This window comes from Mobula hypostoma, chromosome 7 (genome assembly GCF_963921235.1).
Source record: "Mobula hypostoma chromosome 7, sMobHyp1.1, whole genome shotgun sequence".
NCBI lineage: Eukaryota > Metazoa > Chordata > Chondrichthyes > Myliobatiformes > Myliobatidae > Mobula > Mobula hypostoma.
This window is the reverse complement of record NC_086103.1, coordinates 150,259,519-150,283,877: the sequence shown is the minus strand read 5'-3', so window position 1 is coordinate 150,283,877 and position 24,359 is coordinate 150,259,519. Positions and strand designations below refer to the sequence as shown.

Sequence of the window (24,359 nt, the reverse complement as noted above, 5' to 3'; positions counted from 1 at the left end):
GATGTGGTTTTTGAGGAGGATACAAAGAATGTCATGGACAAAATGAATATCTAATGAGGATGCCATGAACAGAGCAAACACAAAAAGAGAAATAATGTACGAGATCTTGAAAAGGCAATGTAACTTCATCGGACATGTGACTAGGAAAGAGGAATTAGAATGAACAGTAATTATGGGAAAGATTGAAGGGAAGAAAGCAAGAGGAAGGCAAAGACAAATGATGATGGAGACAGCAGCCAGAGAACTGGAAATGAATACCAATGAATTGATCCACTTGACCCGAAACAGGAGTGTGTGGGCCATGGCAGTCAAAGCTCAAACTGGGCACGGCACCTGATGATGATGATGATGATGATGCTGATTAGTGCTGTTAGAATAAACCTCAACATTTTTAAAATTAAGATGGACTCTGGTGAATTAACTGTGGGTTCTTACCCACTCTCTGCCCATACTCACTGATTTCCTTGCAGTTCAATTATATGTTAGTCTCTGCTTTGCATATATTCAATAACTCTGTAGTAGAGAGAGTCAGATATCCGAGACCCTAGGAAAGGAAGAAACTCCTCAACCTTTCTTTAAATAGGTGGCCATTTATTTTAAAACCATGTCTCTATTTCAGGACATTTTCCTTTTTACAGATTGTTGAGTGGAAAGAAAGTGGAATGTCCTACCATGTCACTAAATAGAACATAGAACATAGGTATCTATAGCACATTACAGGCCCCTTGGCCCACAATGTTGTTACTTATATCGATGCAGGGATCCAAAAAGTAACTAAACATAGAAGATATTGTTGCTGAAATGCGAATAGTGAATAGACTAAGCACTGAGAGGGTGGTTATCCCAATAACCCTGATCCATTCATGATCCTGTCAGAGATATACCTTTACTTTGGATGGCAAGAAGTGCAGGAATTATGGAAATATTAAGCCAATGAAGATACTGGCAATATAATAAATATTCAGTTAACAAAATCATATAAAATAATTAGCTTACTAGTTTAGATAGTCTACAAAAATTAAATGTAGTCTTTTATTACTATGTACAGTATTTCCAAGTTCCTTGGACGAATCTGAGTTTCAGCCACAAAAGACTATAGATGCTGAAATCTGGATCAACGAACAATCTCCTGGAGGAACACAAGAGGTGAAGCAGCATCTACTGGGGGAAAGGAATGGCTGACATTTCAGGTTGAAACCCTGTATCGAATTTCCAGTTTATTATAAAGTTTAATTTCTCTTTCTAGTACTTAACTGCATGCAAAGTTACATATATTTATTTGCATTTTATCGAGTGATGTTTAAAGAATCTTGTATGACTCAGCTGTTTGTGCCATAGGAATAAAGTTCATGGGCAAAGCTGTTGGCAACTAAGTCACAAGTCATGAGGGAAGCTTTATGTTGCGTTTTGTAACTCCAAAACATGAAACTAATTGAAAGGAAAACAAGGGAGACGAGAATATGGACCTAACTCCGTTTTTACTCCATATCACACATATTACATAGTAACATCATGACATACACAATTCATGTATTGTTACATAAAACCCATATGAATTATTTAAACAAAGAATGCTTGCTTAAACAATATATTTACAGTATTCAAATATTAGTGAAATATTAAAAACACAACACTCCTCACCTTTCTACTCTAACAATTGACTCTGCTCTCCAAAGTTGGTCAATGTGTTATCTCCAGATGGTATCAGATGCAATCTCCACTGTGTAGGAGAGTGGTCCAGTTTCTGTCCTGAGTCTTTTGAAGTACCCACTTTTCATCACTTCTGTAGTCCCTTGCCAGGACTGCTTGTCCAGGATTGAAACATCAAACCTTCTTTTTTGAGGAGCCCTAAATTTGTCTCAACTCTTTGTCCTGCATACTCCTTCTGAGATTTGGGTTTAGGAGATCAAAGTGTGAACGCAAGGGTTGGCCAAAGAACAGCATAGCGGGTGAGTGTGCTGCATTGTGTCATGCAAGGAGGAAATTGGTGAGCTTCTGGTTCAGTGTTAGTGTAGTGTGTTTTGCTGACAATGGTTGCACTGTGTTCTTTAGACTCTGGACCAACCTTTCCACCAAGCCATTTGTTGCTGGTGGTACGGTGGCATCCGTTAGTCTCGTGAGACCATGGATCTGCGCCTGGAAGGGTTCTCCAGGGCGCAGGACTGGGCAAGGTTGTATGGAAGACCGGCAGTTGCCCATGCAGCAAGTCTCCCCTCTCCACCACACTGATGTTGTACAAGGGAAGGGCAAGGGCCAATACAGCTTGGCACCAGTGTCATCGCAGGAGTTGCCAGAGCGAGGTTGAAGGCAACATCGGACTGCCTTAGGGACTCCAGCTCCGGATTTGTCCTCAGGGTTTACTCCCGAAGCCTTTCCCATGAGTGGGTATGGCCGCAAGGCAGCGGAGGTTTGAAATCAGAGTTTTCCCTCTCTTAGGTGGACTGCCTTCCCAAGCTGACGAGCTCCATCTACCCGAAGCACTGGTTTTAAGGCACCAGGACCTGACTTCACCCCTTCTCCTGTCAGTAAAAACAGTTCCGCTGGGCTTAGAGGCTAAGCCACACAAAAAGGCCAGGAGTTGGACTTGGTTGTCAGAGGCTATTTGAGGTGCATGCCATGAGGAGCACTTTTAGGTAGCGGGAGCTTGCCCCCACTACCACTCCTCGGCTTGACAACCTTGGAACCTAGTGGTATGGTGCAGATGTAATATGTCATGTTCCATTCATTTTTAGGAATGACTGAAACTGTTCTGCCACAATCTGTGGTCATCTGTCACCGACTAAGTGTTCTAAAAAGCCATTCCTTTGAAGAGGCTTCTCAATACATGACAGTGTGCAAGGCTGTAGTGGAGGCTGGCCACTTTGTAGCTGCATCTACTTCTACTAAGAAATTTGTGCCCATGAATGGTCTGGCAACAGTCCTCTGCCAGGACAGTGCAGGCCATTCTCAGGGATGGAGAGGTGCTGCTCTCAGCATCTTCCAGACAAGTTGGCATCCTGAACAATGCATGGCAAATTGCTCAATCTTCTGATCTATCCCCGGCCACCAGAGAAGCTTCGAGCCAATGCTGCCTAGATGACCAGCATATAGCCCCTGCAACACTTCAGCTCTCAGCTTGCATGGAACAACTTTCAATCCCCCACATAAGGTAGCCCCCATCAACGGCAAGTTCATTTTGACACTCGTAAAAATGGGGGAACTGGAATTTCTGCTGCATATTCCAGCCACTTTGGGTTGCCATGTGGACCTGAGACATTGTGGAGTATTTTTTTTAATTTCCCTTGGATTATCTTTGCTGTCACAGGGAGACATTTGATTTGCATTAGGGAAAATATGTCAACAGGAGTGCCCTCTTTTGTAAATTTTTCAGCTATTTCCTTTTCCAATGGTAAACAGGACAATCCATCAACACTTCCATGATTAGTCATCCTCTTGAATTCAATCTTGTAATTGTGTCCTCCAAGAAACAGAGCCCATCTCTGCATTCATACTGATACTGTTAGTGGAACACCCTTCTGTACGTTGAAAATGGACACTGGTAGTTCATCAAAGTTGCTGGTGAACGCAGCAGGCCAAGCAGCATCTGTAGGAAGAGGTGCAGTCGACGTTTCAGGCCGAGACCCTTCGTCAGGACTAACTGAAGGAAGAGTGAGTAAGGGATTTGAAAGTTGGAGGGGGAGGGGGAGATGCAAAATGATAGGAGAAGACAGGAGGGGGAGGGATAGAGCCGAGAGCTGGACAGGTGATAGGCAAAAGGGGATACGAGAGGATCATGGGACAGGAGGTCCGGGAAGAAAGACAAGGGGGGGGGGTGACCCAGAGGATGGGCAAGAGGTATATTCAGAGGGACAGAGGGAGAAAAAGGAGAGTGAGAGAAAGAATATGTGCATAAAAATGAGTAACAGATGGGGTACGAGGGGGAGGTGGGGCCTTAGCGGAAGTTAGAGAAGTTGATGTTCATGCCATCAGGTTGGAGGCTACCCAGACGGAATACAAGGTGTTGTTCCTCCAACCTGAGTGTGGCTTCATTTTTACAGTAGAGGAGGCTGTGGATAGACATGTCAGAATGGGAATGGGATGTGGAATTAAAATGTGTGGCCACTGGGAGATCCTGCTTTCTCTGGCGGACAGAGCGTAGATGTTCAGCAAAGCGGTCTCCCAGTCTGCGTCGGGTCTCGCCAATATATAAAAGGCCACATCGGGAGCACCGGACGCAGTATATCACCCCAGTCGACTCACAGGTGAAGTGGTGCCTCACCTGGAAGGACTGTTTGGGGCCCTGAATGGTGGTAAGGGAGGAAGTGTAAGGGCATGTGTAGCACTTGTTCCGCTTACACGGATAAGTGCCAGGAGGGAGATCAGTGGGGAGGGATGGGGGGGGACGAATGGACAAGGGAGTTGTGCAGGGAGCGATCCCTGCGGAATGCAGAGGGGGGGGAGGGAAAGATGTGCTTAGTGGTGGGATCCCGTTGGAGGTGGCAGAAGTTACGGAGAATAATATGTTGGACCTGGAGGCTGGTGGGGTGGTAGGTGAGGACGAGGGGAACCCTATTCCTAGTGGGGTGGTGGGAGGATGGAGTGAGAGCAGATGTACGTGAAATGGGGGAGATGCGTTTAAGAGCAGAGTTGATAGTGGAGGAAGGGAAGCCCCTTTCTTTAAAAAAGGAAGACATCTCCCTCGTCCTAGAATGAAAAGCCTCATCCTGAGAGCAGATGCGGCGGAGACGGAGGAATTGCGAGAAGGGGATGGCGGTTTTGCAAGAGACAGGGTGAGAAGAGGAATAGTCCAGATAGCTGTGAGAGTCAGTAGGCTTATAGTAGACATCAGTGGATAAGCTGTCTCCAGAGACAGAGACAGAAAGATCTGGAAAGGGGAGGGAGGTGTCGGAAATGGACCAGGTAAACTTGAGGGCAGGGTGAAAGTTGGAGGCAAAGTTAATAAAGTCAACAAGTTCTGCATGCGTGCAGGAAGCAGCGCCAATGCAGTCGTCGATGTAGCGAAGGAAAAGTGGGGGACAGATACCAGAATAGGCACGGAACATAGATTGTTCCACAAACCCAACAAAAAGGCAGGCATAGCTAGGACCCATACGGGTGCCCATAACTACACCTTTAGTTTGGAGGAAGTGTGAGGAGCCAAATGAGAAATTATTAAGAGTAAGGACTAATTCCGCTAGACGGAGCAGAGTGGTGGTAGAGGGGAACTGATTAGGTCTGGAATCCAAAAAGAAGCGTAGAGCTTTGAGACCTTCCTGATGGGGGATGGAAGTATATAAGGACTGGACATCCATGGTGAAAATAAAGCGGTGGGGGCCAGGGAACTTAAAATCATTGAAAAGTTTAAGAGCGTGAGAAGTGTCACGAACATAGGTCGGAAGGGATTGAACAAGGGGTGATAAAACAGTGTCGAGGTATGCAGAAATGAGTTCGGTGGGGCAGGAGCAAGCTGAGACAATAGGTCGGCCAGGGCAGGCAGGTTTGTGGATCTTGGGTAGGAGGTAGAAACGGGAAGTGCGGGGTGTGGGAACTATAAGGTTGGTAGCAGTGGATGGGAGATCCCCTGTGCAGATAAAGTCGGTGATGGTGTGGGAGACAATGGCCTGGTGCTCCTTAGTGGGGTCACGATTGAGGGGTAAATAAGAGGAGGTATCCGCGAGTTGTCGCTGTGCCTCGGCAAGGGATCCCACCACTAAGCACATCTTTCCCTCCCCCCCCCTGCATTCCGCAGGGATTGCTCCCTACACAACTCCCTTATCCATTCGTCCCCCCCATCCCTCCCCACTGATCTCCCTCCTGGCACTTATCCGTGTAAGCGGAACAAGTGCTACACATGCCCTTACACTTCCTCCCTTACCACCATTCAGGGCCCCAAACAGTCCTTCCAAGTGAGGCATCACTTCACCTGTGAGTCGACTGGGGTGATATACTGCGTCCGGTGCTCCCGATGTGGCCTTTTATATATTGGCGAGACCCGACGCAGACTGGGAGACCGCTTTGCTGAACATCTACGCTCTGTCCGCCAGAGAAAGCAGGATCTCCCAGTGGCCACACATTTTAATTCCACATCCCATTCCCATTCTGATATGTCTATCCACGGCCTCCTCTATTGTAAAGATGAAGCCACACTCAGGTTGGAGGAACAACACCTTATATTCCGTCTGGGTAGCCTCCAACCTGATGGCATGAACATCGACTTCTCTAACTTCCGCTAAGGCCCCACCTCCCCCTCGTACCCCATCTGTTACTCATTTTTATGCACACATTCTTTCTCTCACTCTCCTTTTTCTCCCTCTGTCCCTCTGAATATACCTCTTGCCCATCCTCTGGGTCACCCCACCCCCTTGTCTTTCTTCCCGGACCTCCTGTCCCATGATCCTCTCGTATCCCCTTTTGCCTATCACCTGTCCAGCTCTTGGCTCTATCCCTCCCCCTCCTGTCTTCTCCTATCATTTTGGATCACCCCCTCCCCCCCCAACTTTCAAATCCCTTACTCACTCTTCCTTCAGTTAGTCCTGACGAAGGGTCTCGGCCTGAAACGTCGACTGCACCTCTTCCTACAGATGCTGCTTGGCCTGCTGCGTTCACCAGCAACTTTGATGTATGTTGCTTGAATTTCCAGCATCTGCAGAATTCCTGTTATTTACTGGTAGTTCATGATCAGTAACGAGGGTAAATTCTCTTCCATAAAAGTTCTGGTTGAAACATTTTACAACACAAATCCAGACTCAAGTCCTCTCTGTCAATGTGTGCAATTTTTTCCCTGCAGTAGTCAGGATGCATGATGCAAAGGCTATAGGACATTCGTTTCCATTACTCATAACGTGACATGACTCACCTACAGTATACTGTATTATAGTGCAAGGTGTCACAGGCAAACTTCACAGGCGATGTGTATCTTAATGTGTGAGTACAATGCCTGATGTCACCATTTCCCTTACCTTTTGGAAAGCCATCTCACACTGCTTTGTCCATTGCCATTTTCCCTTGACCTGTAGTAATGAGTTGAAGAGGTGGAGCACAGTAGCCAGGTTTGGCAGAAACCTGTTATAGTGATTGACAAACTTTAAAGAGGACCACAACTGTAACATGTCCTTTGGCCTTGGGGAATCCACAACTGATTGAATTTTTTTCCAGCACACTTGGGTAATCCTTGAGTATTGACGATGTCACCACAGTAAGTGATGCTTGGTTTAAGGAATTCACACTTGTTGCGTCATGCTCTGAACCCATAATCTTATCATCTTTTTAACACTGTCTTGAAATTTTGGAGATGTTATTTGTCATTCTTACTGGTAACATTGAGGTAATCCAGATAATATTGAGTGCCTGGGCAGCCTTGCAGCACCTGGTCCATGGCTTTCTGCCACAGTGCAGGCGCAGATGCTACTCCAGCAATAAGCCTATTATAGTGATAAAGCAATGTGTGAGTATTTATGGACTCTTCTTCCAGCCCCATCAGTAGGTAGGCCTCAGATAAGTCCACTTTGCAGAAGTGTTTTCCTCCAGACAGGTTTGCAAAGATGTCCTCTATCCTGGGCAGATGGTATTGATCTACAGTCAGTACTGGGTTGATGGTGACCTTAAAATCACCACAGATCCTGACACTGACAGACCCATTATTTTCGGCCTCTGGGATGACTGGCATTGCCCATGGGATCCTCTCAACCATGGGAAGAATTTCTTCAGCCTCCACGTGATCTAGCTCAGTGGCTACTTTATCACAGAAGGCATAAGGAACCAGACGAGCTTTGTAAATCTTGTGAGTAGTATTTTTATTTAATTCTATTTTGCCCTTGATATGTTTGAGTTTTCCAATGCCATCCTTGAGCACTGTTGTGGCATCATCCAATATCTTCCTTAGCTCCCTTTCAGTTGATTCTATTACAGGGGATGTGGCATGCAAATGGTGGATGGATCGCCAATCAAGCTGCAGTTGTCTCAGTCAATCCCACTCCCATAATGTTGGCCCTCCTGTTTTTACCACAGAAGCCCAATGTGTCTTGTTGGTGGTTGTATCTCAACGTTACAAATGCTATTCCTACAGGAGTCATCTTTTCTCCAGTATAAATTCTTAGTTGGATAGCTGCAGGCTTCAGTTTAGTACCTTTGAAATGCTGTTCAAACACATTTTGTGTAATGTCTGAAACAGCTGAATCAGTGTCCAATTTCATTTTAATTAATTTGTCAACTTCAGGTGTAAGCCATATTGCAGATTAGTGCTCAATTTGAAACAGCACCAGGACTTTTTAACTTTTTCTGTTCCCACTGCAGTTCATTTAATTTTTTCCACACAACATGCTCTTTGTATGCGTCTACTTTGTTGCATTTCCTGCAGGTTTCAACTTTAAGCCTGCATTGGTCTGGTGTATGAAACCCTCCCACAACGGTAACACAAATTGTTCGACCAGCCAATTTCTGTTTAGACATTGCAATTTTGTTCACGCTCACTTTCATTCCTGACTGCAACTCAATTCCATCTCTGTCTACTGTTTCCACTGATACAGCTATTTCAACTGTTTTATAAAATGCAAATTATGCTTCAGTTAGGAGCCACTTTTGAATGCTTTGTTGTAAGATTCCATAAATGAAACAATCTCTCAGTGCGTCATTGAACTCCTTACCAAACTGACAATGCTCAGGCAATATTATCAGTTCAACCATGCAAGCTGAAATGGACTCCCCTCCTTTTCGATTCTGCTTAAGAAACTTAAAGCATTCTGCAATCAGCAATGGTTTTGGTTCTAAATTTTCCTGATATTAACAAAGCTCATTTTGACTGGCTTGGTTGGAGCAGTTTAGCATCTAAGCAAACTGTATGCCTTTAAAACCAACGCAGTCAGCAAAATTGGCACACACTTCTCATTGGCTATTTAATTTGCTCAGTATTCATGAGCCAGTTATCCATTGTGTAATCAAACATGTCAATCTTTCTGGTCAGCCATTTCTGCTCTTTTTTCTTATATGATTATTATTACCTCATACTCACTGTTTATGAACCTGTGAATTTGTCTTTCCTTTTGCAAAGTTAAATGTGCTACTCCAGAGGAAAAAAAAATCTGCTATGCTTTTTTAAACTCAACCTTTTTTCACTGTGCTCTTGTTTAACTTGAATGTCACAGTGCACTTCAACAGGTACTGTAGGTGGCCATCTCGAGTTTATTTTAAAAATACCTCATTGTCACTGTTGTGTTTTGTAACTCCAAAGTATGAAACTAATTGAAAGGAAAAAAGGCAGCTAAGATTGCGAGTCTAAATCCATTTTTACTTTAAGTAAGGCAAACATGTAATTTGTGGTAACGTCATGACATATACTATTCAGGTATTTTAACATATAACCCGTAATGAATTATTTAAATAACAAAAGATGGTTAATCAAGCAATATATATTATTTACAACATTATTCAAATATTACTGAAATATTAAATATACAACATTTTAGGCTACCAATGACAAGTCTTATAAAGCACTAGATAGAAATGAAACTAAAGCAAAATGCTGCTCAAAAGGTTTCCCACAGGAAATGTCATTTGCCATGAGAAGGTGTTTCAAAAGCTGTGAGCTTCTTCAAAGCTAATTGCTGGTTTTGGTTTAGTTTGTTTCTGCTTGGGTAACTGTTTGTAATTCCTTTATGCTATGTGTTGAGTTATTCTCAGAGGAACTAGAATGCAAGAGAACTAACTTTTATCATTTTTAGTGTATCTTTAAATCAGAATCACTTTCATTACCACTGACATATGTCATGCAATTTGTTGGTTTTGTGGCAGCCATATATTGCAAGACATTAAAAAGTGGCTATAAGTTACAAAAGTATAAAACAAATAGTACCAAAGAGGAATAGTGAGGTAGTGATCAGAACGTTTAAATGGAACTCTTTGCTGATTCATCATTTTCTGTTTGAGTTGATCAGACATGTAATTTACACTTATCAGTTATGAACTTCAAGTGCAACACTGGGGTGTAATTGGTTTACTTGATGCAAGTCTGTTCATGTACATTTAGGTTGCAGAGTTAATGATTTGATTATCTGAAAGAACCAATTTATTTTCCACAGTTTTGCTCATTGGCTTGGGAAAGTAAGTCCTGAAATGAATAAGAATCAGCAACCCAGAAGGACTGAAATAAACAGCAGCAGTATTAAACAGGGAGTTGGAAGTATAATGGGAATTAGCAGGAAGTTCAGGAAAGTTTGATTGGCTGTAAAATTACACTGGGGTGATACAGAATATAGGAAGTAATATCGACAACAATGAATCTAGCAAAGAGCTGGCAAAGAAATATGAGCTAAGCTCATACATTTGCTTAGGAACTTAATTGAACACAAACTGATATCCTTGGGTGCGTCAGATTAGCTCTTTATTTGTAGAGTCAAAAATATCTTATCAGAAAGAATTAATTTCCTTTCAAAGCACTCGATTATTTCAATTCAGTATTTCTGATTTGAGGGACAAAAATAATATGCTCAGAAGTCAGAGACTGAATCAGTTTGAAAGTTATCCTTGTATAGGTACTTGGACATAAATATTTCTAAACATAAGTAGTTAGACTTATTTTTTATTTAAAAATCCTACTTTTCCTTCAGTTTCACAGAGAATTGCTGGCATTTACTGTCATAAATGTTAGCAAGTATGGGACTCCCATGCATTCGCAGAAGTCTCAGATTTGCTGGGCAGGTCACCCTAGTGGTTTCTCAGCCTCACTGGGACACTGAATTCTACATGAGCCCAGCAAGAGAGAATAACCTTACTGAACTCCCCACAGGTTTGCTGGTGAATCTAAATGCTAACTTCCTATAAAGTTAGGACAGGAGCAGAAACAGCATTTTAGATGACAAGAATCTTACTTTAACTTTTAAATCTATTTAACTATTTTAAAGCATTTTATGAATTTTTAATGTGAACAATTTAGTCATCTACTGTTTTGCTTAAATCACTTAATTGCTGTTTAATAACGGGCAGCATGATGCTGCAGCAGGTAGTGATGCTGTCTCTCAGCTTGTGACACCTGGGTTCAAACCTGACCTGGACTGCTGTCAGTGCAGAGTTTGTGTGTTTCTCCCCTGTGGAGTTTCCCCAGGTGCTTTGATTTTAAAATAATCTTTTCCTTTTCTAGATAATGACTGAATTTCAATGTACTACTTAGAATTATATTGATGCTTCACAGAAAATCATATTGTGTTTTATATCACAGAAAATGGCCAATTTGATGTGCCCAGCATATGCCTTCTCCAACCTTCCTTGCCTTTATTCCGACAGTTCTATGGTTTTCCAGCACTTGCAATCTGATCTTGTCATTATGTGCCATGCTATTTGATGTAGGTGATTATGGTCTCATAACCATGATTATTCTTAACAATTTTTTCACAGAAATAGTTTGCCATTGCCTTCTTCTGGGCAGTATCTTTACAGGATGGGTGACCCCAGCCATTCTCAATACTCTTCAGAGACTGTCTCCCAGTTGTCAGCGGTCGCATAACCAGGCGCTGTGATATACACCAGCTGCTCATACGACCATCCACCGCCTGCCCCCGTGGCTTCACATGATATGGAATTGGGGGGGGGGGTGCTAAGCAGGTGCTACACTTTGCCCAAGGGTGAACAGCAGACTAGCAGATGGAAAGAGCACCTTACACCTCCTTTGGTAGGGACATATCTCCACCCTGCCACCCAGTAGGACTAAACATCTATTTTTCTTTAAAAAAACATTAGGATGAACATGTTTGAAAAACCTTCCATCTACAATGGAAGCGTAGCATATTATCTGATATATCAATATCAGTGCATTAGGGATAAAAGATTCTAAGCTAAGCATGTTACATCAGAAGATCTTAAAAACATTAAGGCTGTAAAGATTACATCCTTCATCCTAACTTTCACTAGTTTCCTTCACTGTCTCCCTTTCTCAGTACTGTCTATCCTTCCTTCACCTGCTTATTTCAAGACTCTATTCTTGCCACTCTGCTTCCTGGGTCCTATGCCAGAGGGTAGCAATGATTCCCTGCTTTGTGATCTCTGCTTTATGTAAAAAACTGCCTTATTTCTAAACACCTTTTCTTCTGAAAGTATTGAAGTTTCCCATGCACAGTAGTTTAGTGGCTAGCCAGTGGTTTATCCTAAAAGCATGTTAATGCTTGTGCCTGCCCCCAGCTCATATTTGGACTGCGTTGGTTATTGAAAGACAGTTCACTGCACATGTGACAAATAAAGCTAATCTCTTAATTTCTCCAGTAAAATTTCTGTCCTGACACAGTAGCCAGGTCATTAATGGCATCCCATATGATTGTGATAAGTTTCTATATTCCTCACCTTTTATTGAAATATTTCTCCTGAGAACCCATGTTCTCCTCACCAGGGTAGTACCAGTTTTAGCTGGTCTAATACCTTCCTGTAATAGAGAATCAGCTGCAACTCCCCACACTGTTACCAATGATACTACATGTTATCCAGTGTTACAATTGGACACTTTTATTTCCCATCTATGTACTGCCCCCCAAAATATCGTCTGAAATCACTGGCAGTGTCCTCTAGTTCACAGGCCAAAACTCTTCCATCGCCACCTCTGCTTACCCCTTTCCTTGTATACAAAGTCGACATCCGGTAACTGTGTTGACAGAGTTCTTCCAGTGAAACACTGGAAAGAGCAAAATCCTGAGCTGAGTTCCCGCCATTATCCCCGACTGCTAGAAACTGGCTGCATGCCTCTCCATGGCAACAACTGGAAAACGAACCATGCTCTTTGCAACCAGTTGGAGACCAACGCCATCGCAAAGATGACACCATAACACCAGTCTGCTTTACTGGTCAAGTTCATGTCCTGCCTATTCTAGTCCCCACATTGCAAACATACAGCGCTTAGGTAACATCCGTGTTAAGGGAAATAGGTCTGGAATCCTTCATTGAAACAGTAACTTTTTCTCTTCACTGATGCATCCTGGTCTGCTGAGAGTTTCTAAGGTTTTACAGCTTTCATTTATCTCAGATTTCCAGAATCTGCATTTTAAAAATTTCATCTTCTGATACTCTCTCCAGCCCCCACAGGTTTTGCACCCTCCATTAATTTGAGCGTCATCCAGGTCTCTGCTATCTGCCACGGAATGGCACCGACTCCCAACCTCCATCACTTGCCCGAATTCACCACCTCTCAGTTAAATACTTTGATTTTATTTTTAAAAAGCATGCTGGTTTTCAAATCAGGATAGGACCCCACCTTTTCTTTACCAGGAAACTTTTCCTCCCCTCAGCCGTCAGATAAACGAACATTCCGCTAAATTCGCCCTCTCCATTACCCTCACATTTACCATCACCGACATCGGCGGCCGGACTTTTTTCTTCAGCAAAACTTCAGCATAACTCCAAATTTTCCATTTCTGCTTTACATCTTTTTACTCGTTTACTACAACAGGAACGATGGTCAAAGGAGCGTTTTTCGATAGAGCGCTGGCGGCAGGGCAGGCCGGGAAGGAGCTAACCTGGTTTGAAAGGCAACAAAGCACCTAATTTTTACCGGACATCGAGGAACGTCAGCCAAGAATGTAAAGTCAACATTGCATAGTCACAGTTAAAAATGCCTGCATCGCGTATCCTGTTGATTTTAATGTCCTATTTTTAGTTCGTACCGAAGGTGGAAATGTAACGTCGGAAGCAGGACTGAAGTGGAGCAAACTTTGGATCGCACGTCCAGGCACAAGCTCATTGCAGCTTTGTCGCAACATAGTACAACCGAGGTCTGTTAATTGATTACGGGGCCAACGTAACTCCATCCTAGACACTGTAAAGCAAACACTAATATGAAAGTCAAATCGTGGTTAGGACACCTAACAATTGTAGGTTCGGAGGTCAAGGTTAGAGTTAACAAAATAAGAATCAATAGAGCTAGGAAAACCAGGCAGGATCGGCAGATTGGGCAATTTTTATATTAACACTGAGGTTAATATGAAAATAAAATGCACTTCCTTTTGAACTTCTGGGAGGACAGATACAATATATTCAAGTGGCAGAATGTTGCGCATAAGTCAGTAGCCCTGACTTTAAGTTATATTAAGCAACAAAAGCTGCCATCACCAGTCGCCGGAGACACATGGAGCGCGTCACGTTGCCAGGTTCAAAATATTCCACCAAATTGTTAGACAAGCCTAATGATAAACAAGAAGCATTTTTGAAAGAGGAGGCGAGAACGAAAAGACGGGGAGAGAGTCGAATGATTGATGACAGGATTTTTAGGTACAAGAAAAGACAGGTATCCGTTGCAGGGAGTCATGGGAGCGGAATGTCCAGTTTGGATTAAATCAAAATATGCAACGCGCCTTTCAGCAATCAACTCGCTTTTCCAGATCAACAAATGTAGAAAGTAATTACAAGATAACAAAGATCGTTTTTCAAATTAACTGAACAACGGTCACGAAATGTCGCTTTTCTGTGGCCAGCCGTCCAACAATATTTAACATTCAAATTAAAGAATAAGATACCTTCGGACATTAAGTGAACCACATTAGACTAAATGTTTTAAAGAAAATCTTCACCGAAGCAAACCTGCATTTATTGTTTTCTGTCGAATGCAAAGCACAATCGAATCAAGGCAGTTCGGTTGTTTCCTCTACTGCGCGTCAATCAGAGCAAATGATTGAATGGCATGTTTTAAATAAGGATCAAGGAAAAGTCAACGATTGTGACATCCCTGCCCCCCTTCGGGGAACTTTTCGTTTAAGGTTATCACTTTCATTCAGTTAGCTACGGTTGATGAAAAGGTCAATTAAAAGTCATTAATCTTTAGCAATCTCGATTGACACTGTTGAACTGGGGAGGTGGGAGAACGCCACGGTGAAACTTAAATTTGGGAAAATAAAAAAAAGTTGACTGATTTGGGTTTATATAAATATTTACTCCAGAAAATAAATGTACTTGAATCTTATCGTTTGGCTAATAAGCAACACTTCAATTTTCAAAATTAAGCACCACATCACACATCGATGTCTATCATTTAAACCCACCCTTGCCCACATCTTAGATCGACGCTACAGTTCGTGCGAATCGATCCTCACCATAATCTATCCTTATCAGATGTGTTGTCTGCTCCATAACTAATTCCGATCGGATAGCATGTCATCCATAACCAATGTTGGCCCAATACTGCCGCTGGTGTTCCTTCCAACCAAACCCCAGGTCTCGTCACTACAGCCTTTTGCAAAGGACAAAGCGCGTTTTCTACGTGGCTTAGCCATCTTAGATTTTTTTAAAAAGTCTATCATACCATACTACTACTGCGGCTTTCACAATGGGCCATTTCTAATATATTTGAACAAAATGGTCCTGCTTGCCAGTTATTTAAAAATTAATACGCAGGAGCAACAGACACATCAGTAATGTAAATCAACCGCAAAACGCGGGAAAGTCTCACCGTTTAGTTTCCCGAGTACTAACAGGCATGGCAGTATCATCGCGGTGCGGGCATGAGCCAAGAGCGGGGAGAGACTCGGTGGGCTTCGCATACTCTCCACTTCACATCTCCCGGTTGTGCTAATGAAGCGGGAGCACGACTCTGCGCAGGCGCTTGCTCCGGAGTCGGCAGAAGTGAGGTGCAGCGTAATAAGGAGCTATATATAATATATTTTACTATAAACGATCCAGGTGACCTAACCAGCTGCAAAAAGAACTACCCATTGTGAACTGCTTGGAGGTCAGAAATAGTTGGGGTATACGCTCGTTGTGAAATGGGGCGAGGGGGACAGGGAGTGACCATTTAATCTCTGGCACCAAACACAAAGGCTGTCCGGTACTTGGAGACTGGGGAAAACTTATGCTGATCGGCGCTAGTAGTTGCAGTTGATGCTCATAAACCTGCGACGTAACAACTGCAGCAAATTCAAACACGGGAAACGCTGAAGTCTCCAAAGCGGTTACCGAGCAATTGATTGAAGAGTCGTAGAATGTACCGATTTGTGTGGAGTCTCAATTATTAGTCCGCAATGTGCATTTAAACACTTTGTTTTTGAAATGGCGCGCGTCTACACACGACTCAATATTATATCATCATTGTGATACGCATCATTTTTTAAAACCCAAATATGAAATGTCGGATTAAATTTTGAGTCGCGAGTATGTATTCACACCAGTCACTCTAATTTGCTGCAGAAAATTCCAGGTGATAGTGAACGAGGATTCTGTAATAAGCCTTTTTGTGCAGAGTGATACGTGTCCCCGAGTGACTTTCTCCTGTGTCTTGCAAGGTAGACTTGAGATGAGGCAAGTTGCTTTAATTTAGTGAAGAAGCTATATCACGGCAAGATTTAGCGACTGTATAACGATTCCTTCTCAGAACTCCAAAATGATACACGGCGCAAGTTGTTCCTTTCATAAACCTGCCGCATACCTATGAGCGGACTCCTGAAATCGGCACATTGTTTCCCAGCTCTATCACAGTGTGACATTACAAGGGGATGGAGGAAAAGTTTTAAGAGGAAAAATAAAGGCGATGGGCCAATGAAAGCTCAAAGTGGAGAAGTGGCTTTGGAGAAGTACATCAAGATCACTGAAAGCCCCATTAAAGAGTGGAAGGAGTGAGGTACCTCAAGAACGTCACAGCAGTCCATCTGGTCAGGAATCTGCTTCCAATTTATGGTAGAGTCCAAGTCCAATACCTCTGAGGACACACCAAAACTCAAAGAACTTGAGTGGAAGCAAGTCATCCCGAATACCAAGGGACCAGCAAAGGCAAGGCGTTCGTAAACTTGAACAACAGAGTGGTTCTGAGAAGACGATGGGCCAAGTGCCCTAATTCAATCCCGTGCCTTGTGTTCTCACTTGCAAAGTCAGCTCTTTAACTCTGGTATTGTTCGTCACTAATAATACAGGGAAATATTCAGTCCCTTCATTCATTGCAGCTCTGCTATATATGCTGAGGACTGAACCACTGAACTATCGTTCAGAAATATCCTCACCTTCTGTCCCACAACTCTGAGCTCTGTAATTACACTGGACCATTTTGTTACCGATGCTATTTTGCTCACTCTTTAAAAAAAACTTTCCAAAATTCCAATATAAATATAATTACTTGCCAATGTTATTACATCTTGTGGGATACTGACCTTAGCTGTATTTCTCCATTAAACAATTTATTTTCATATTGAACTGGTCCTACTGTCGATTCTATCTCAAATTCTGTTTTGGACTGCCTGGCCTTTTCCCCTTCAAAGCTTTTTAATAACCTTCCGATGACATTTTGAGATTTTCTGAGGATGTGGTCAATACAAACCTTTTTTTTTTCTTTTTGGTTAGAACTCTGTGCATTGCCCCTGCACATTTTTAGCCACCTCTTAGTTTCTTTCATTCTTGCTTCAATATCTCAATCAGAAGCTTGCAGGTTCAATGCCAATTCTGGAAATTAGAGCACAAAGTTCCAGACTCTTGCTCTGAGATGGCACCGAGGTAGTGTGCATTGTTGGGCAAATTTTTTTGGATCACACATTAAAATGAGAGCCTGCCCACTTCCTCAGACAGATGTGAAGGATCCTGAATAATTACTTTTAAGAGCAGGCAGTGCCCCCAATATCCTGGTTTGCATTTTCCTTCAATTAAGGCCACTAAAAAAATAAAATTCTAGTCATCGTTACATGCTGTCAATGGGGTTTTGCAATGCCTTTGTATCTTTTGTGTTCCCTATATTACATTCCAAAGTAATTCATGATCTTAAAGATTAGCTTTATTTGTTACATGTACATCAAAATATCAAAAAATACAATGCAATGTCTTGTTTCAAATCAAATCAGCAAATATACTGGGGTCAACCTGCAAGTGTCATCATGCTTCTGGTGAAAACATAGCCTGCCCACATCTTAATAACCCTAACCTGTACATCTTTGGAATGTGGGAGGAAACCAGAGCACCCGGAGGAAACTCAAGCATCATGTGGAGAATACACAAACTCCTTACAGATGGCAGTGGAAATTGAACTGTTCGGTGATCACTGGCACTGTAAAGCGATTGTGCTAACTGCTACACTACTGTGCTACATTGGGATATCGTGGAATTATGAATAGCCCTATATAAATGCACCATTCAGCTCAGCATTCAACACTATTGTCCCCTCAAAACAAATCAACAAGTTTCAAGACCTCCTTGTGCAACTGGATCCTCAATTTCCACACTCACAGAACCCAGTCAGTTCAGATTGGCAAAAATATCTCCTCCACAATCACCATTAGTACAGGTGCACCACAAAGCTGTGTGCTTAGCCCCTCCTCTACTCAGTTTATACTTTTGACTGTGATGCTAGGCACAGCTCCAATACCATACTTAAGTTTGCTGATGACACTACTATTGTTGGCTGAATCAAAGGTGGTGAAGAATCAACATATCGGAGGGAGATCTCTTCCAGGGAAAGTATGACATGGACAAAAAGGAGACGTTACATCCAAATGTGGGCAGGAGTAATATCCTTGCAGGAGAGTTTGATAGAGCTGTTGCAGTGGTTTTAAACTAATTTGGCAGGGGTTTGGGAGCCAGAGTGATAGGGTTGAGGATTGGGCAGATGCAGTGTGTAGTGAAACTGTAAGGCAAGACAGGCAGATGATAGGGCAAAATTGCAGTCAATGAGATGAGTTATAGTGCAACAGGGGGCCAAAATCAAAAAAGGTGATGAATACAGGACTGAAGGTGTTATATTTGAACACATGCAATATAAGGAATAAGGTAGATGATTGTGTAGCACAGTTAGAGATTGGCAGGCAGGACATTGTGGATATCACTGAGTTGTGGATGAAGGAAGATCATAGTTGGGAGCTTAACATTCAACGACACAAGTTGTATCGAAAGGACAGGCAGGCAGGCAGAGGGGGGTGGAGTAACTCCTTCGGTAAAAAATGAAATCAAGTCCTGAGAAAAAGGTGACATAGGATCAGAAGATGTAGAATCCCTGTAGAGTTAAGAAACGGCAAGGGTAAAAAGGCCCTGATCACATTCAAAGTTCAAGGTAAATTTGTTATCGAAGTACATACATATATGTCACCATATACAACCCTGCGATTCATTTTCTTGCTGGCATACTCAATAAATCCAAGAAACACAATAGAATCAATGAAAGACTGCTCCTAACAGGACAATAAAAACAACCAATGTGTAAAAGACAACAAACTATGTAAATACAAAAGAAAAATAAATAAACAAACCAATAAGCAATAAATGTCAACAATATGAGATGAACAGTCCTTGAAAGTGAGTCCATGTATGGGAGTTATGTACTGGCCTCAGAACAGCAGCCAGGATGTAGGATATAAATTACAATGGGAGATAGAAAAGGCATGTAAAAAGGGCAATGTTACAATAGTCATGGGAGATTTCAATAAGCAGTTAGACTGGGAAAATCAGGTTGGTGCTGCACCCCAAGATAGAATTTGTAGAATGCCTAAGAGATGGCTTTTTAGAGCAGTGTGTGGTTGAAGCCACTAGGGGAAAGGAAATTCTGGACTGGGTGTTGTATAATGAACCAGCTTAAGGTAAAGGAACCTTTAGGAAACAGTGATCATAATGTTATAGAATTCACCCTGCAGTTTGAGAGGGAGAAAATAAAGTCAAATCAGTATTACAGTGGAATAAAAGGAATTACTGAGGTATGAGAGAAAGCTGACCGAAGTTGATTGAAAGGAGACACTAGCAGGAATGATGGTAAAATAGGAATAGCCGGAGTTTCTGAGTTGGAAGAAAAAGAAAGAATACAGATGGTGATCTTCAAGTATACTGTACTGGGTGAGCTGGAAAAAGACATGTCAGAGAGATTTCATGATCTTCACTTGATCCAAATTCCGGATTGGGTAATAAATCCATTCTTGAACACTGGTAATGAGGAATTAACAGGAAGGATGGAGGAAGAACTGATCTCGCTACAAAATGACTTTGACCAGCAGCCGAGTTTCAAAAAATTATATGAGGACTTTTGGTTGCAGAAAGAAATTTCTGAATGCTATCCTCCACTGCAGAAAAAGGTCAAGGTATTCTTTATTGCCATTCCAACATCATACTGAGTGGAGTGCAGTTTCAGTGCTGTTGCCGAATTTCTTTCAAAGCAATGAAACAGACTGCAAATTACTGAATGTGGGGATCTGAGACTCCTTCTGAGTAACATTCAGCCTGATGTTGAGAAGATGATACCACTGTGCCATCTCACTGAAAGGTGAAAAAGCAATGAAGTAGTGAATAGTTGTACTACTAATGTATGCTCTAAAATTGTTTTTACTGTAATTAAATAAAGAATTTTATTTGTAGCTTTAAATAGATATGAATTTTTTTGCTATTATTCATCACTGCTTTGAATTTGCCGTTCCTATTTTCTTTCACTGTACATCATAAAGCAAAATTATTTAGAGTTGTTTATGTAATGGTTGGATAGGGGGATGCTGGGTATGTGGTCTGGGAGCCAAACGGGCAGTAACCCAAAAAAGTTTAGGACCACTGATTTAGAGAATGCAAATACACGTACTATAGCTAAATTGGCAGCTAACATACAAGGAAAGTGGAAGAGAAGCTGTGTAGAGGATACAAGCAGAATACACAGAGATATTGATAGGTCTAACAACCACAAAAAATAGCAAATGAACTAGATCTTGTGGAATCTGAACTGATCACTTTGGAAGTTAGAATGATGAAACAGATCCCTATTTAAATGGTAAAATTCTGCAGAACTGTAAAACTGCAGCAAAATGGGTTTTTAAGGTTTCTTGTACATGAACACAGGGAGTTAGATTCGAGATTCAAAATTGTTTAATGCCATTTCCAGTATACATGTGTAAAGGAGAAAATTTTTTTTCTGGATCTGATGCAGCACAAAAACAAACACAGACAATAATAATAAGGAAACACAATAGATATAAATATGTAAAATAGCTTATATACACCACTGTCATTGGTCGCATCAAACGTGGTGATGAATCAGCATATAGGACAGAGACTGAAAATCTGACTGAGTGGTGCCAGAACAACTCAATGTCAGCAAGACCAAGGAGCTGATTATTGACTTCAGGAGGAGGAAACCAGAGGTCCATGGGCCAGACCTTATCAGCAGATCAGACATGGAGAGGTCAACAACTTTAAATTCCTCAGTGTTATTATTTCAGAGGACCTGTCCTGGGCCCAGCACATAAGTACAATTACGAAGAAAGCACAGCAGCGCCTCTACCACCTTAGGAATTTGCAAAAATTTGACACGACATTTAAAACTTTGACAAACTTCTATAGATGTGTGGTGGACAGTACATTGACTGGCTGCATCACAGCCTGGTTTGGAAGCACCAATTCTCTTGACTGGAAAATCCTACTAAAAGTAATGGATATAGGCCAGTTCATCATGGGTAAAGTCCTCGCCCCCACTGAGCACATCCGCACAAAATGTTGTCACAGGAAAGCAGCATCCATCATCAGGGGCACCCACCACCCAGGACATGCTCTCTCCTTCCTGCTGCCAGGAGCCTTGGGATTCACACCACCAGTTTCAGGAACAGTTATCATCCCTCAACCAACAGGCTCTTAGACTAAAGGGGATAACTTCACTTGCCCCATCATATAAAATGTTCCCACAACCAATGGACTCCCATACATGGACTCACTTTCAAGTCTCTCCATTTCATGTTCTTGATATTTATCGCTTGTTTTTTATTATTATTATTATTATTATTATTATTATTATTATTATTATTTCTTTCTTCTTGTAGTAATTCAGTTTGTTGCCTTTGCACACTGGTTGAATGCTTGAATTGGTGCAGTCTTTCATTGATTCTATGATGGTTATTATTCTATTATAGCTTTATTGAGTATGCCCAAAAGAAAATGAATCTTGTGTAGTATAAGGTGACATATATGTACTTGGATGATAAGTTTACTTTGAAGTTTGAACTTTGAACATTCACCAGCATGCAAGTTCAGCAGGTAAACTGGAAAGCTAATGAAATGCGGGCATTTATTTCAGAAAGGTTGAAACATTAAAGTAAGGATTCCTTACAATAACTGCCAACAAGGGCATGTACAAAGGTTGGAGTTGCTTCCTGCATTTTTCTAGGAGTTAACAGATAATAGAGACCATGCCCATTATGTCTTTAGATCAGAGGTTCTTAACCTGGGGTCCATGGATAGTCTCCAACGGGTCTGTAAACTTGGGAAGAAATTTACATCTTTATTTTCACTATCCTTGAAAGAAATTTAGCATTTCCTTCAATTATGAATGTAGGCAAAAAGCCTTGGAGAACTCTGCTGTTCCTTGAGAGAAGCCTATCCTGGTCTTGTAAAGTGAGCTAAGGAAGCTTTCATTCAATTTGCAACAACATATTTTCGTGAATCAGGATTTTCAACACATTAAAGCAAAAAATCGAAATTGATTAAATGACCAACATGACGTGGGTGTTATTCTGTCAAAGACCACCCCACAGTTTAATGTTCTTATTCAAGCTAAGCAACAACAGCCTTCACACTGGTGAGTCTTTAAAAAGTAGGATTTAATTTTAACTTGCCTATATTTTAAATCTATGGTCTTGTTACTTAATGAAGAAGTAAATATATTACTATATCACATGTTAGTTTTTAAACTATTTTGATAACTGTTTTTAAATATAGATTTTTTTGCAATCCTATTCATTATATTTTACATATTTAAATATTTACTTTGAGAAGAGGTCCCTAGGCTTCACCAGACTGAAAAGGGGTCCATGACATAAAAAACCCCTGCTTTAGATGGATAAAATCTACACTGTGATTTAGGGAGCAGCTCTTTAGTCTCTGGGAGGAAGTAGTTGTTTAAAAGCCTGGTGATGACCTTTCTTGTGGGAGAGAAGACAGACTGCAATCAGATTACTTAAGTTCTTCTCTGACAATTTTTAGAACTGCAGCAAAGATACTATCAGCTCCAAAGCCTTGTTTTTCCTTTCTCTCCATTAGCCTGTGGCCTGTTGAACTTGAGGTACAAGAGGCCGCAGATGCTGGAATCTGGAGTGACCAACAATCTGCTGGAAGAACTCAGCAGGTCAAGCAGCATTTGTGGGATTTAAGGAATTGTTGAAGTTTCGGGTTGAAACCCGGCATCGGAGCTGAGAGTTTGATGTGGAATGGAGTCAAAGGCTCTCATGTAAAAGACAGAGTCATATAGCACACAGTGAAATTCTCCTGGTATGTGTAATATGGAACACGGCAGGAATGTTTATTGTTGCCCTTGCTGAAGCTCATCGATTTACAATAATGCAAAGTACAACAGATGTCTCAGCACAGAGTCCTTATTTAGCTGGATGATCTGACCACATAAATGTCACTGTCCTCCTATAACACACTGAGAACACAATCAACAGGTCAGCAACAAAGGCAGAGAAAATGGGCCGCAGTATTCATACAGGTACAAATATAGCCATGCATTTAAACATTCAGCATTGATCAACTACGTACACGATGAACGTCACTAAAATATTAAATCATTATCAAATTCACTGATGAAGAAAATCAAATATTATCAGAAAATAAAAAGAAATAGATGAAGAGATCCGAAGTTAAACAGAGAAGTTGAGAAGGTATTCCTGTTTTGAAAGCAAATTTCAAAGTTGAAAGTTAAAAGTATATTTATTATGAAAATTAATCTTTGTAATGGTACTTGCATGCTGGACTGTAAGACTGTAAGAAATAGATGCAGAATTAGGCTATTCAGTCTATCGAGTCTGCTCCTCCACTCCATCAAGGAATTATTATCCCACTGAACCCCATTCTCCTGCTTTCTCCCCGTAGCCTTTGAAGCCCTAACTAATCAAGAACCTATCAATCTCTACTTTAAATATACTCAGTGACTTGGTCTCCACAGCAATCCGTGACAATGAATTCCACAGATTCACTACCCTTTAGGGAATCCTGCACAAGGGCTCCCTTTGTACCTCTGATTTTTGAATTTTCTCCCCATTTAGAAAATAGTCGTCACCTTTGTTCCTTCTACCAAAGTAGATGACCATACACTTCCCTACACTATATTCCATCTGCCACTTCTTTGGTCTTTCTCCCACTCTGTCCAAGTCCTTCTGCAGACTCGCTGCTTCCTCAACACCACCTGCCCCTCAACAAATTGCAAATTTGGCCACAAAGCCATCAATTCCATCATCCAAATCATTGACATATAATGTGAAAAAAGAGATTCCAACACCATCCCCTGTGGAACACCACCAGTCACCGGCAGCCAACCAGAATAGGCCCTCTTTATTCCCACTCTTTGCCCCCTGCCTGTCAGCCAATCCTCTATCCATGCTACTATCTGTCCTGTAATACCATGGGCTCTTAACTTGTTAAGCAGATTCATGTGCAGCATCTTTTCAAAGGCCTTCTGAAAATCCAAGTAAACACCATCCACTGACTCTCCT

General features: G+C 41.7%; 1 protein-coding gene across 1 annotated transcript in view; it reads right to left on the bottom strand.

Annotated features, from left to right (window-relative positions):
• Nucleotides 1-15,485, bottom strand: part of rxfp2b (relaxin family peptide receptor 2b) — a 94,228-nt gene extending 78,743 nt beyond the window's left edge. Inside the window, exon 1 of the mRNA XM_063052898.1 lies at nt 15,392-15,485. Within this exon, the coding sequence (XP_062908968.1) occupies nt 15,392-15,482 (91 nt within the window). The 5' untranslated portion in view covers nt 15,483-15,485. The remainder of the gene's footprint in view (nt 1-15,391) is intronic.
• Between the last annotated feature and the right edge of the window lie 8,874 nt (nt 15,486-24,359).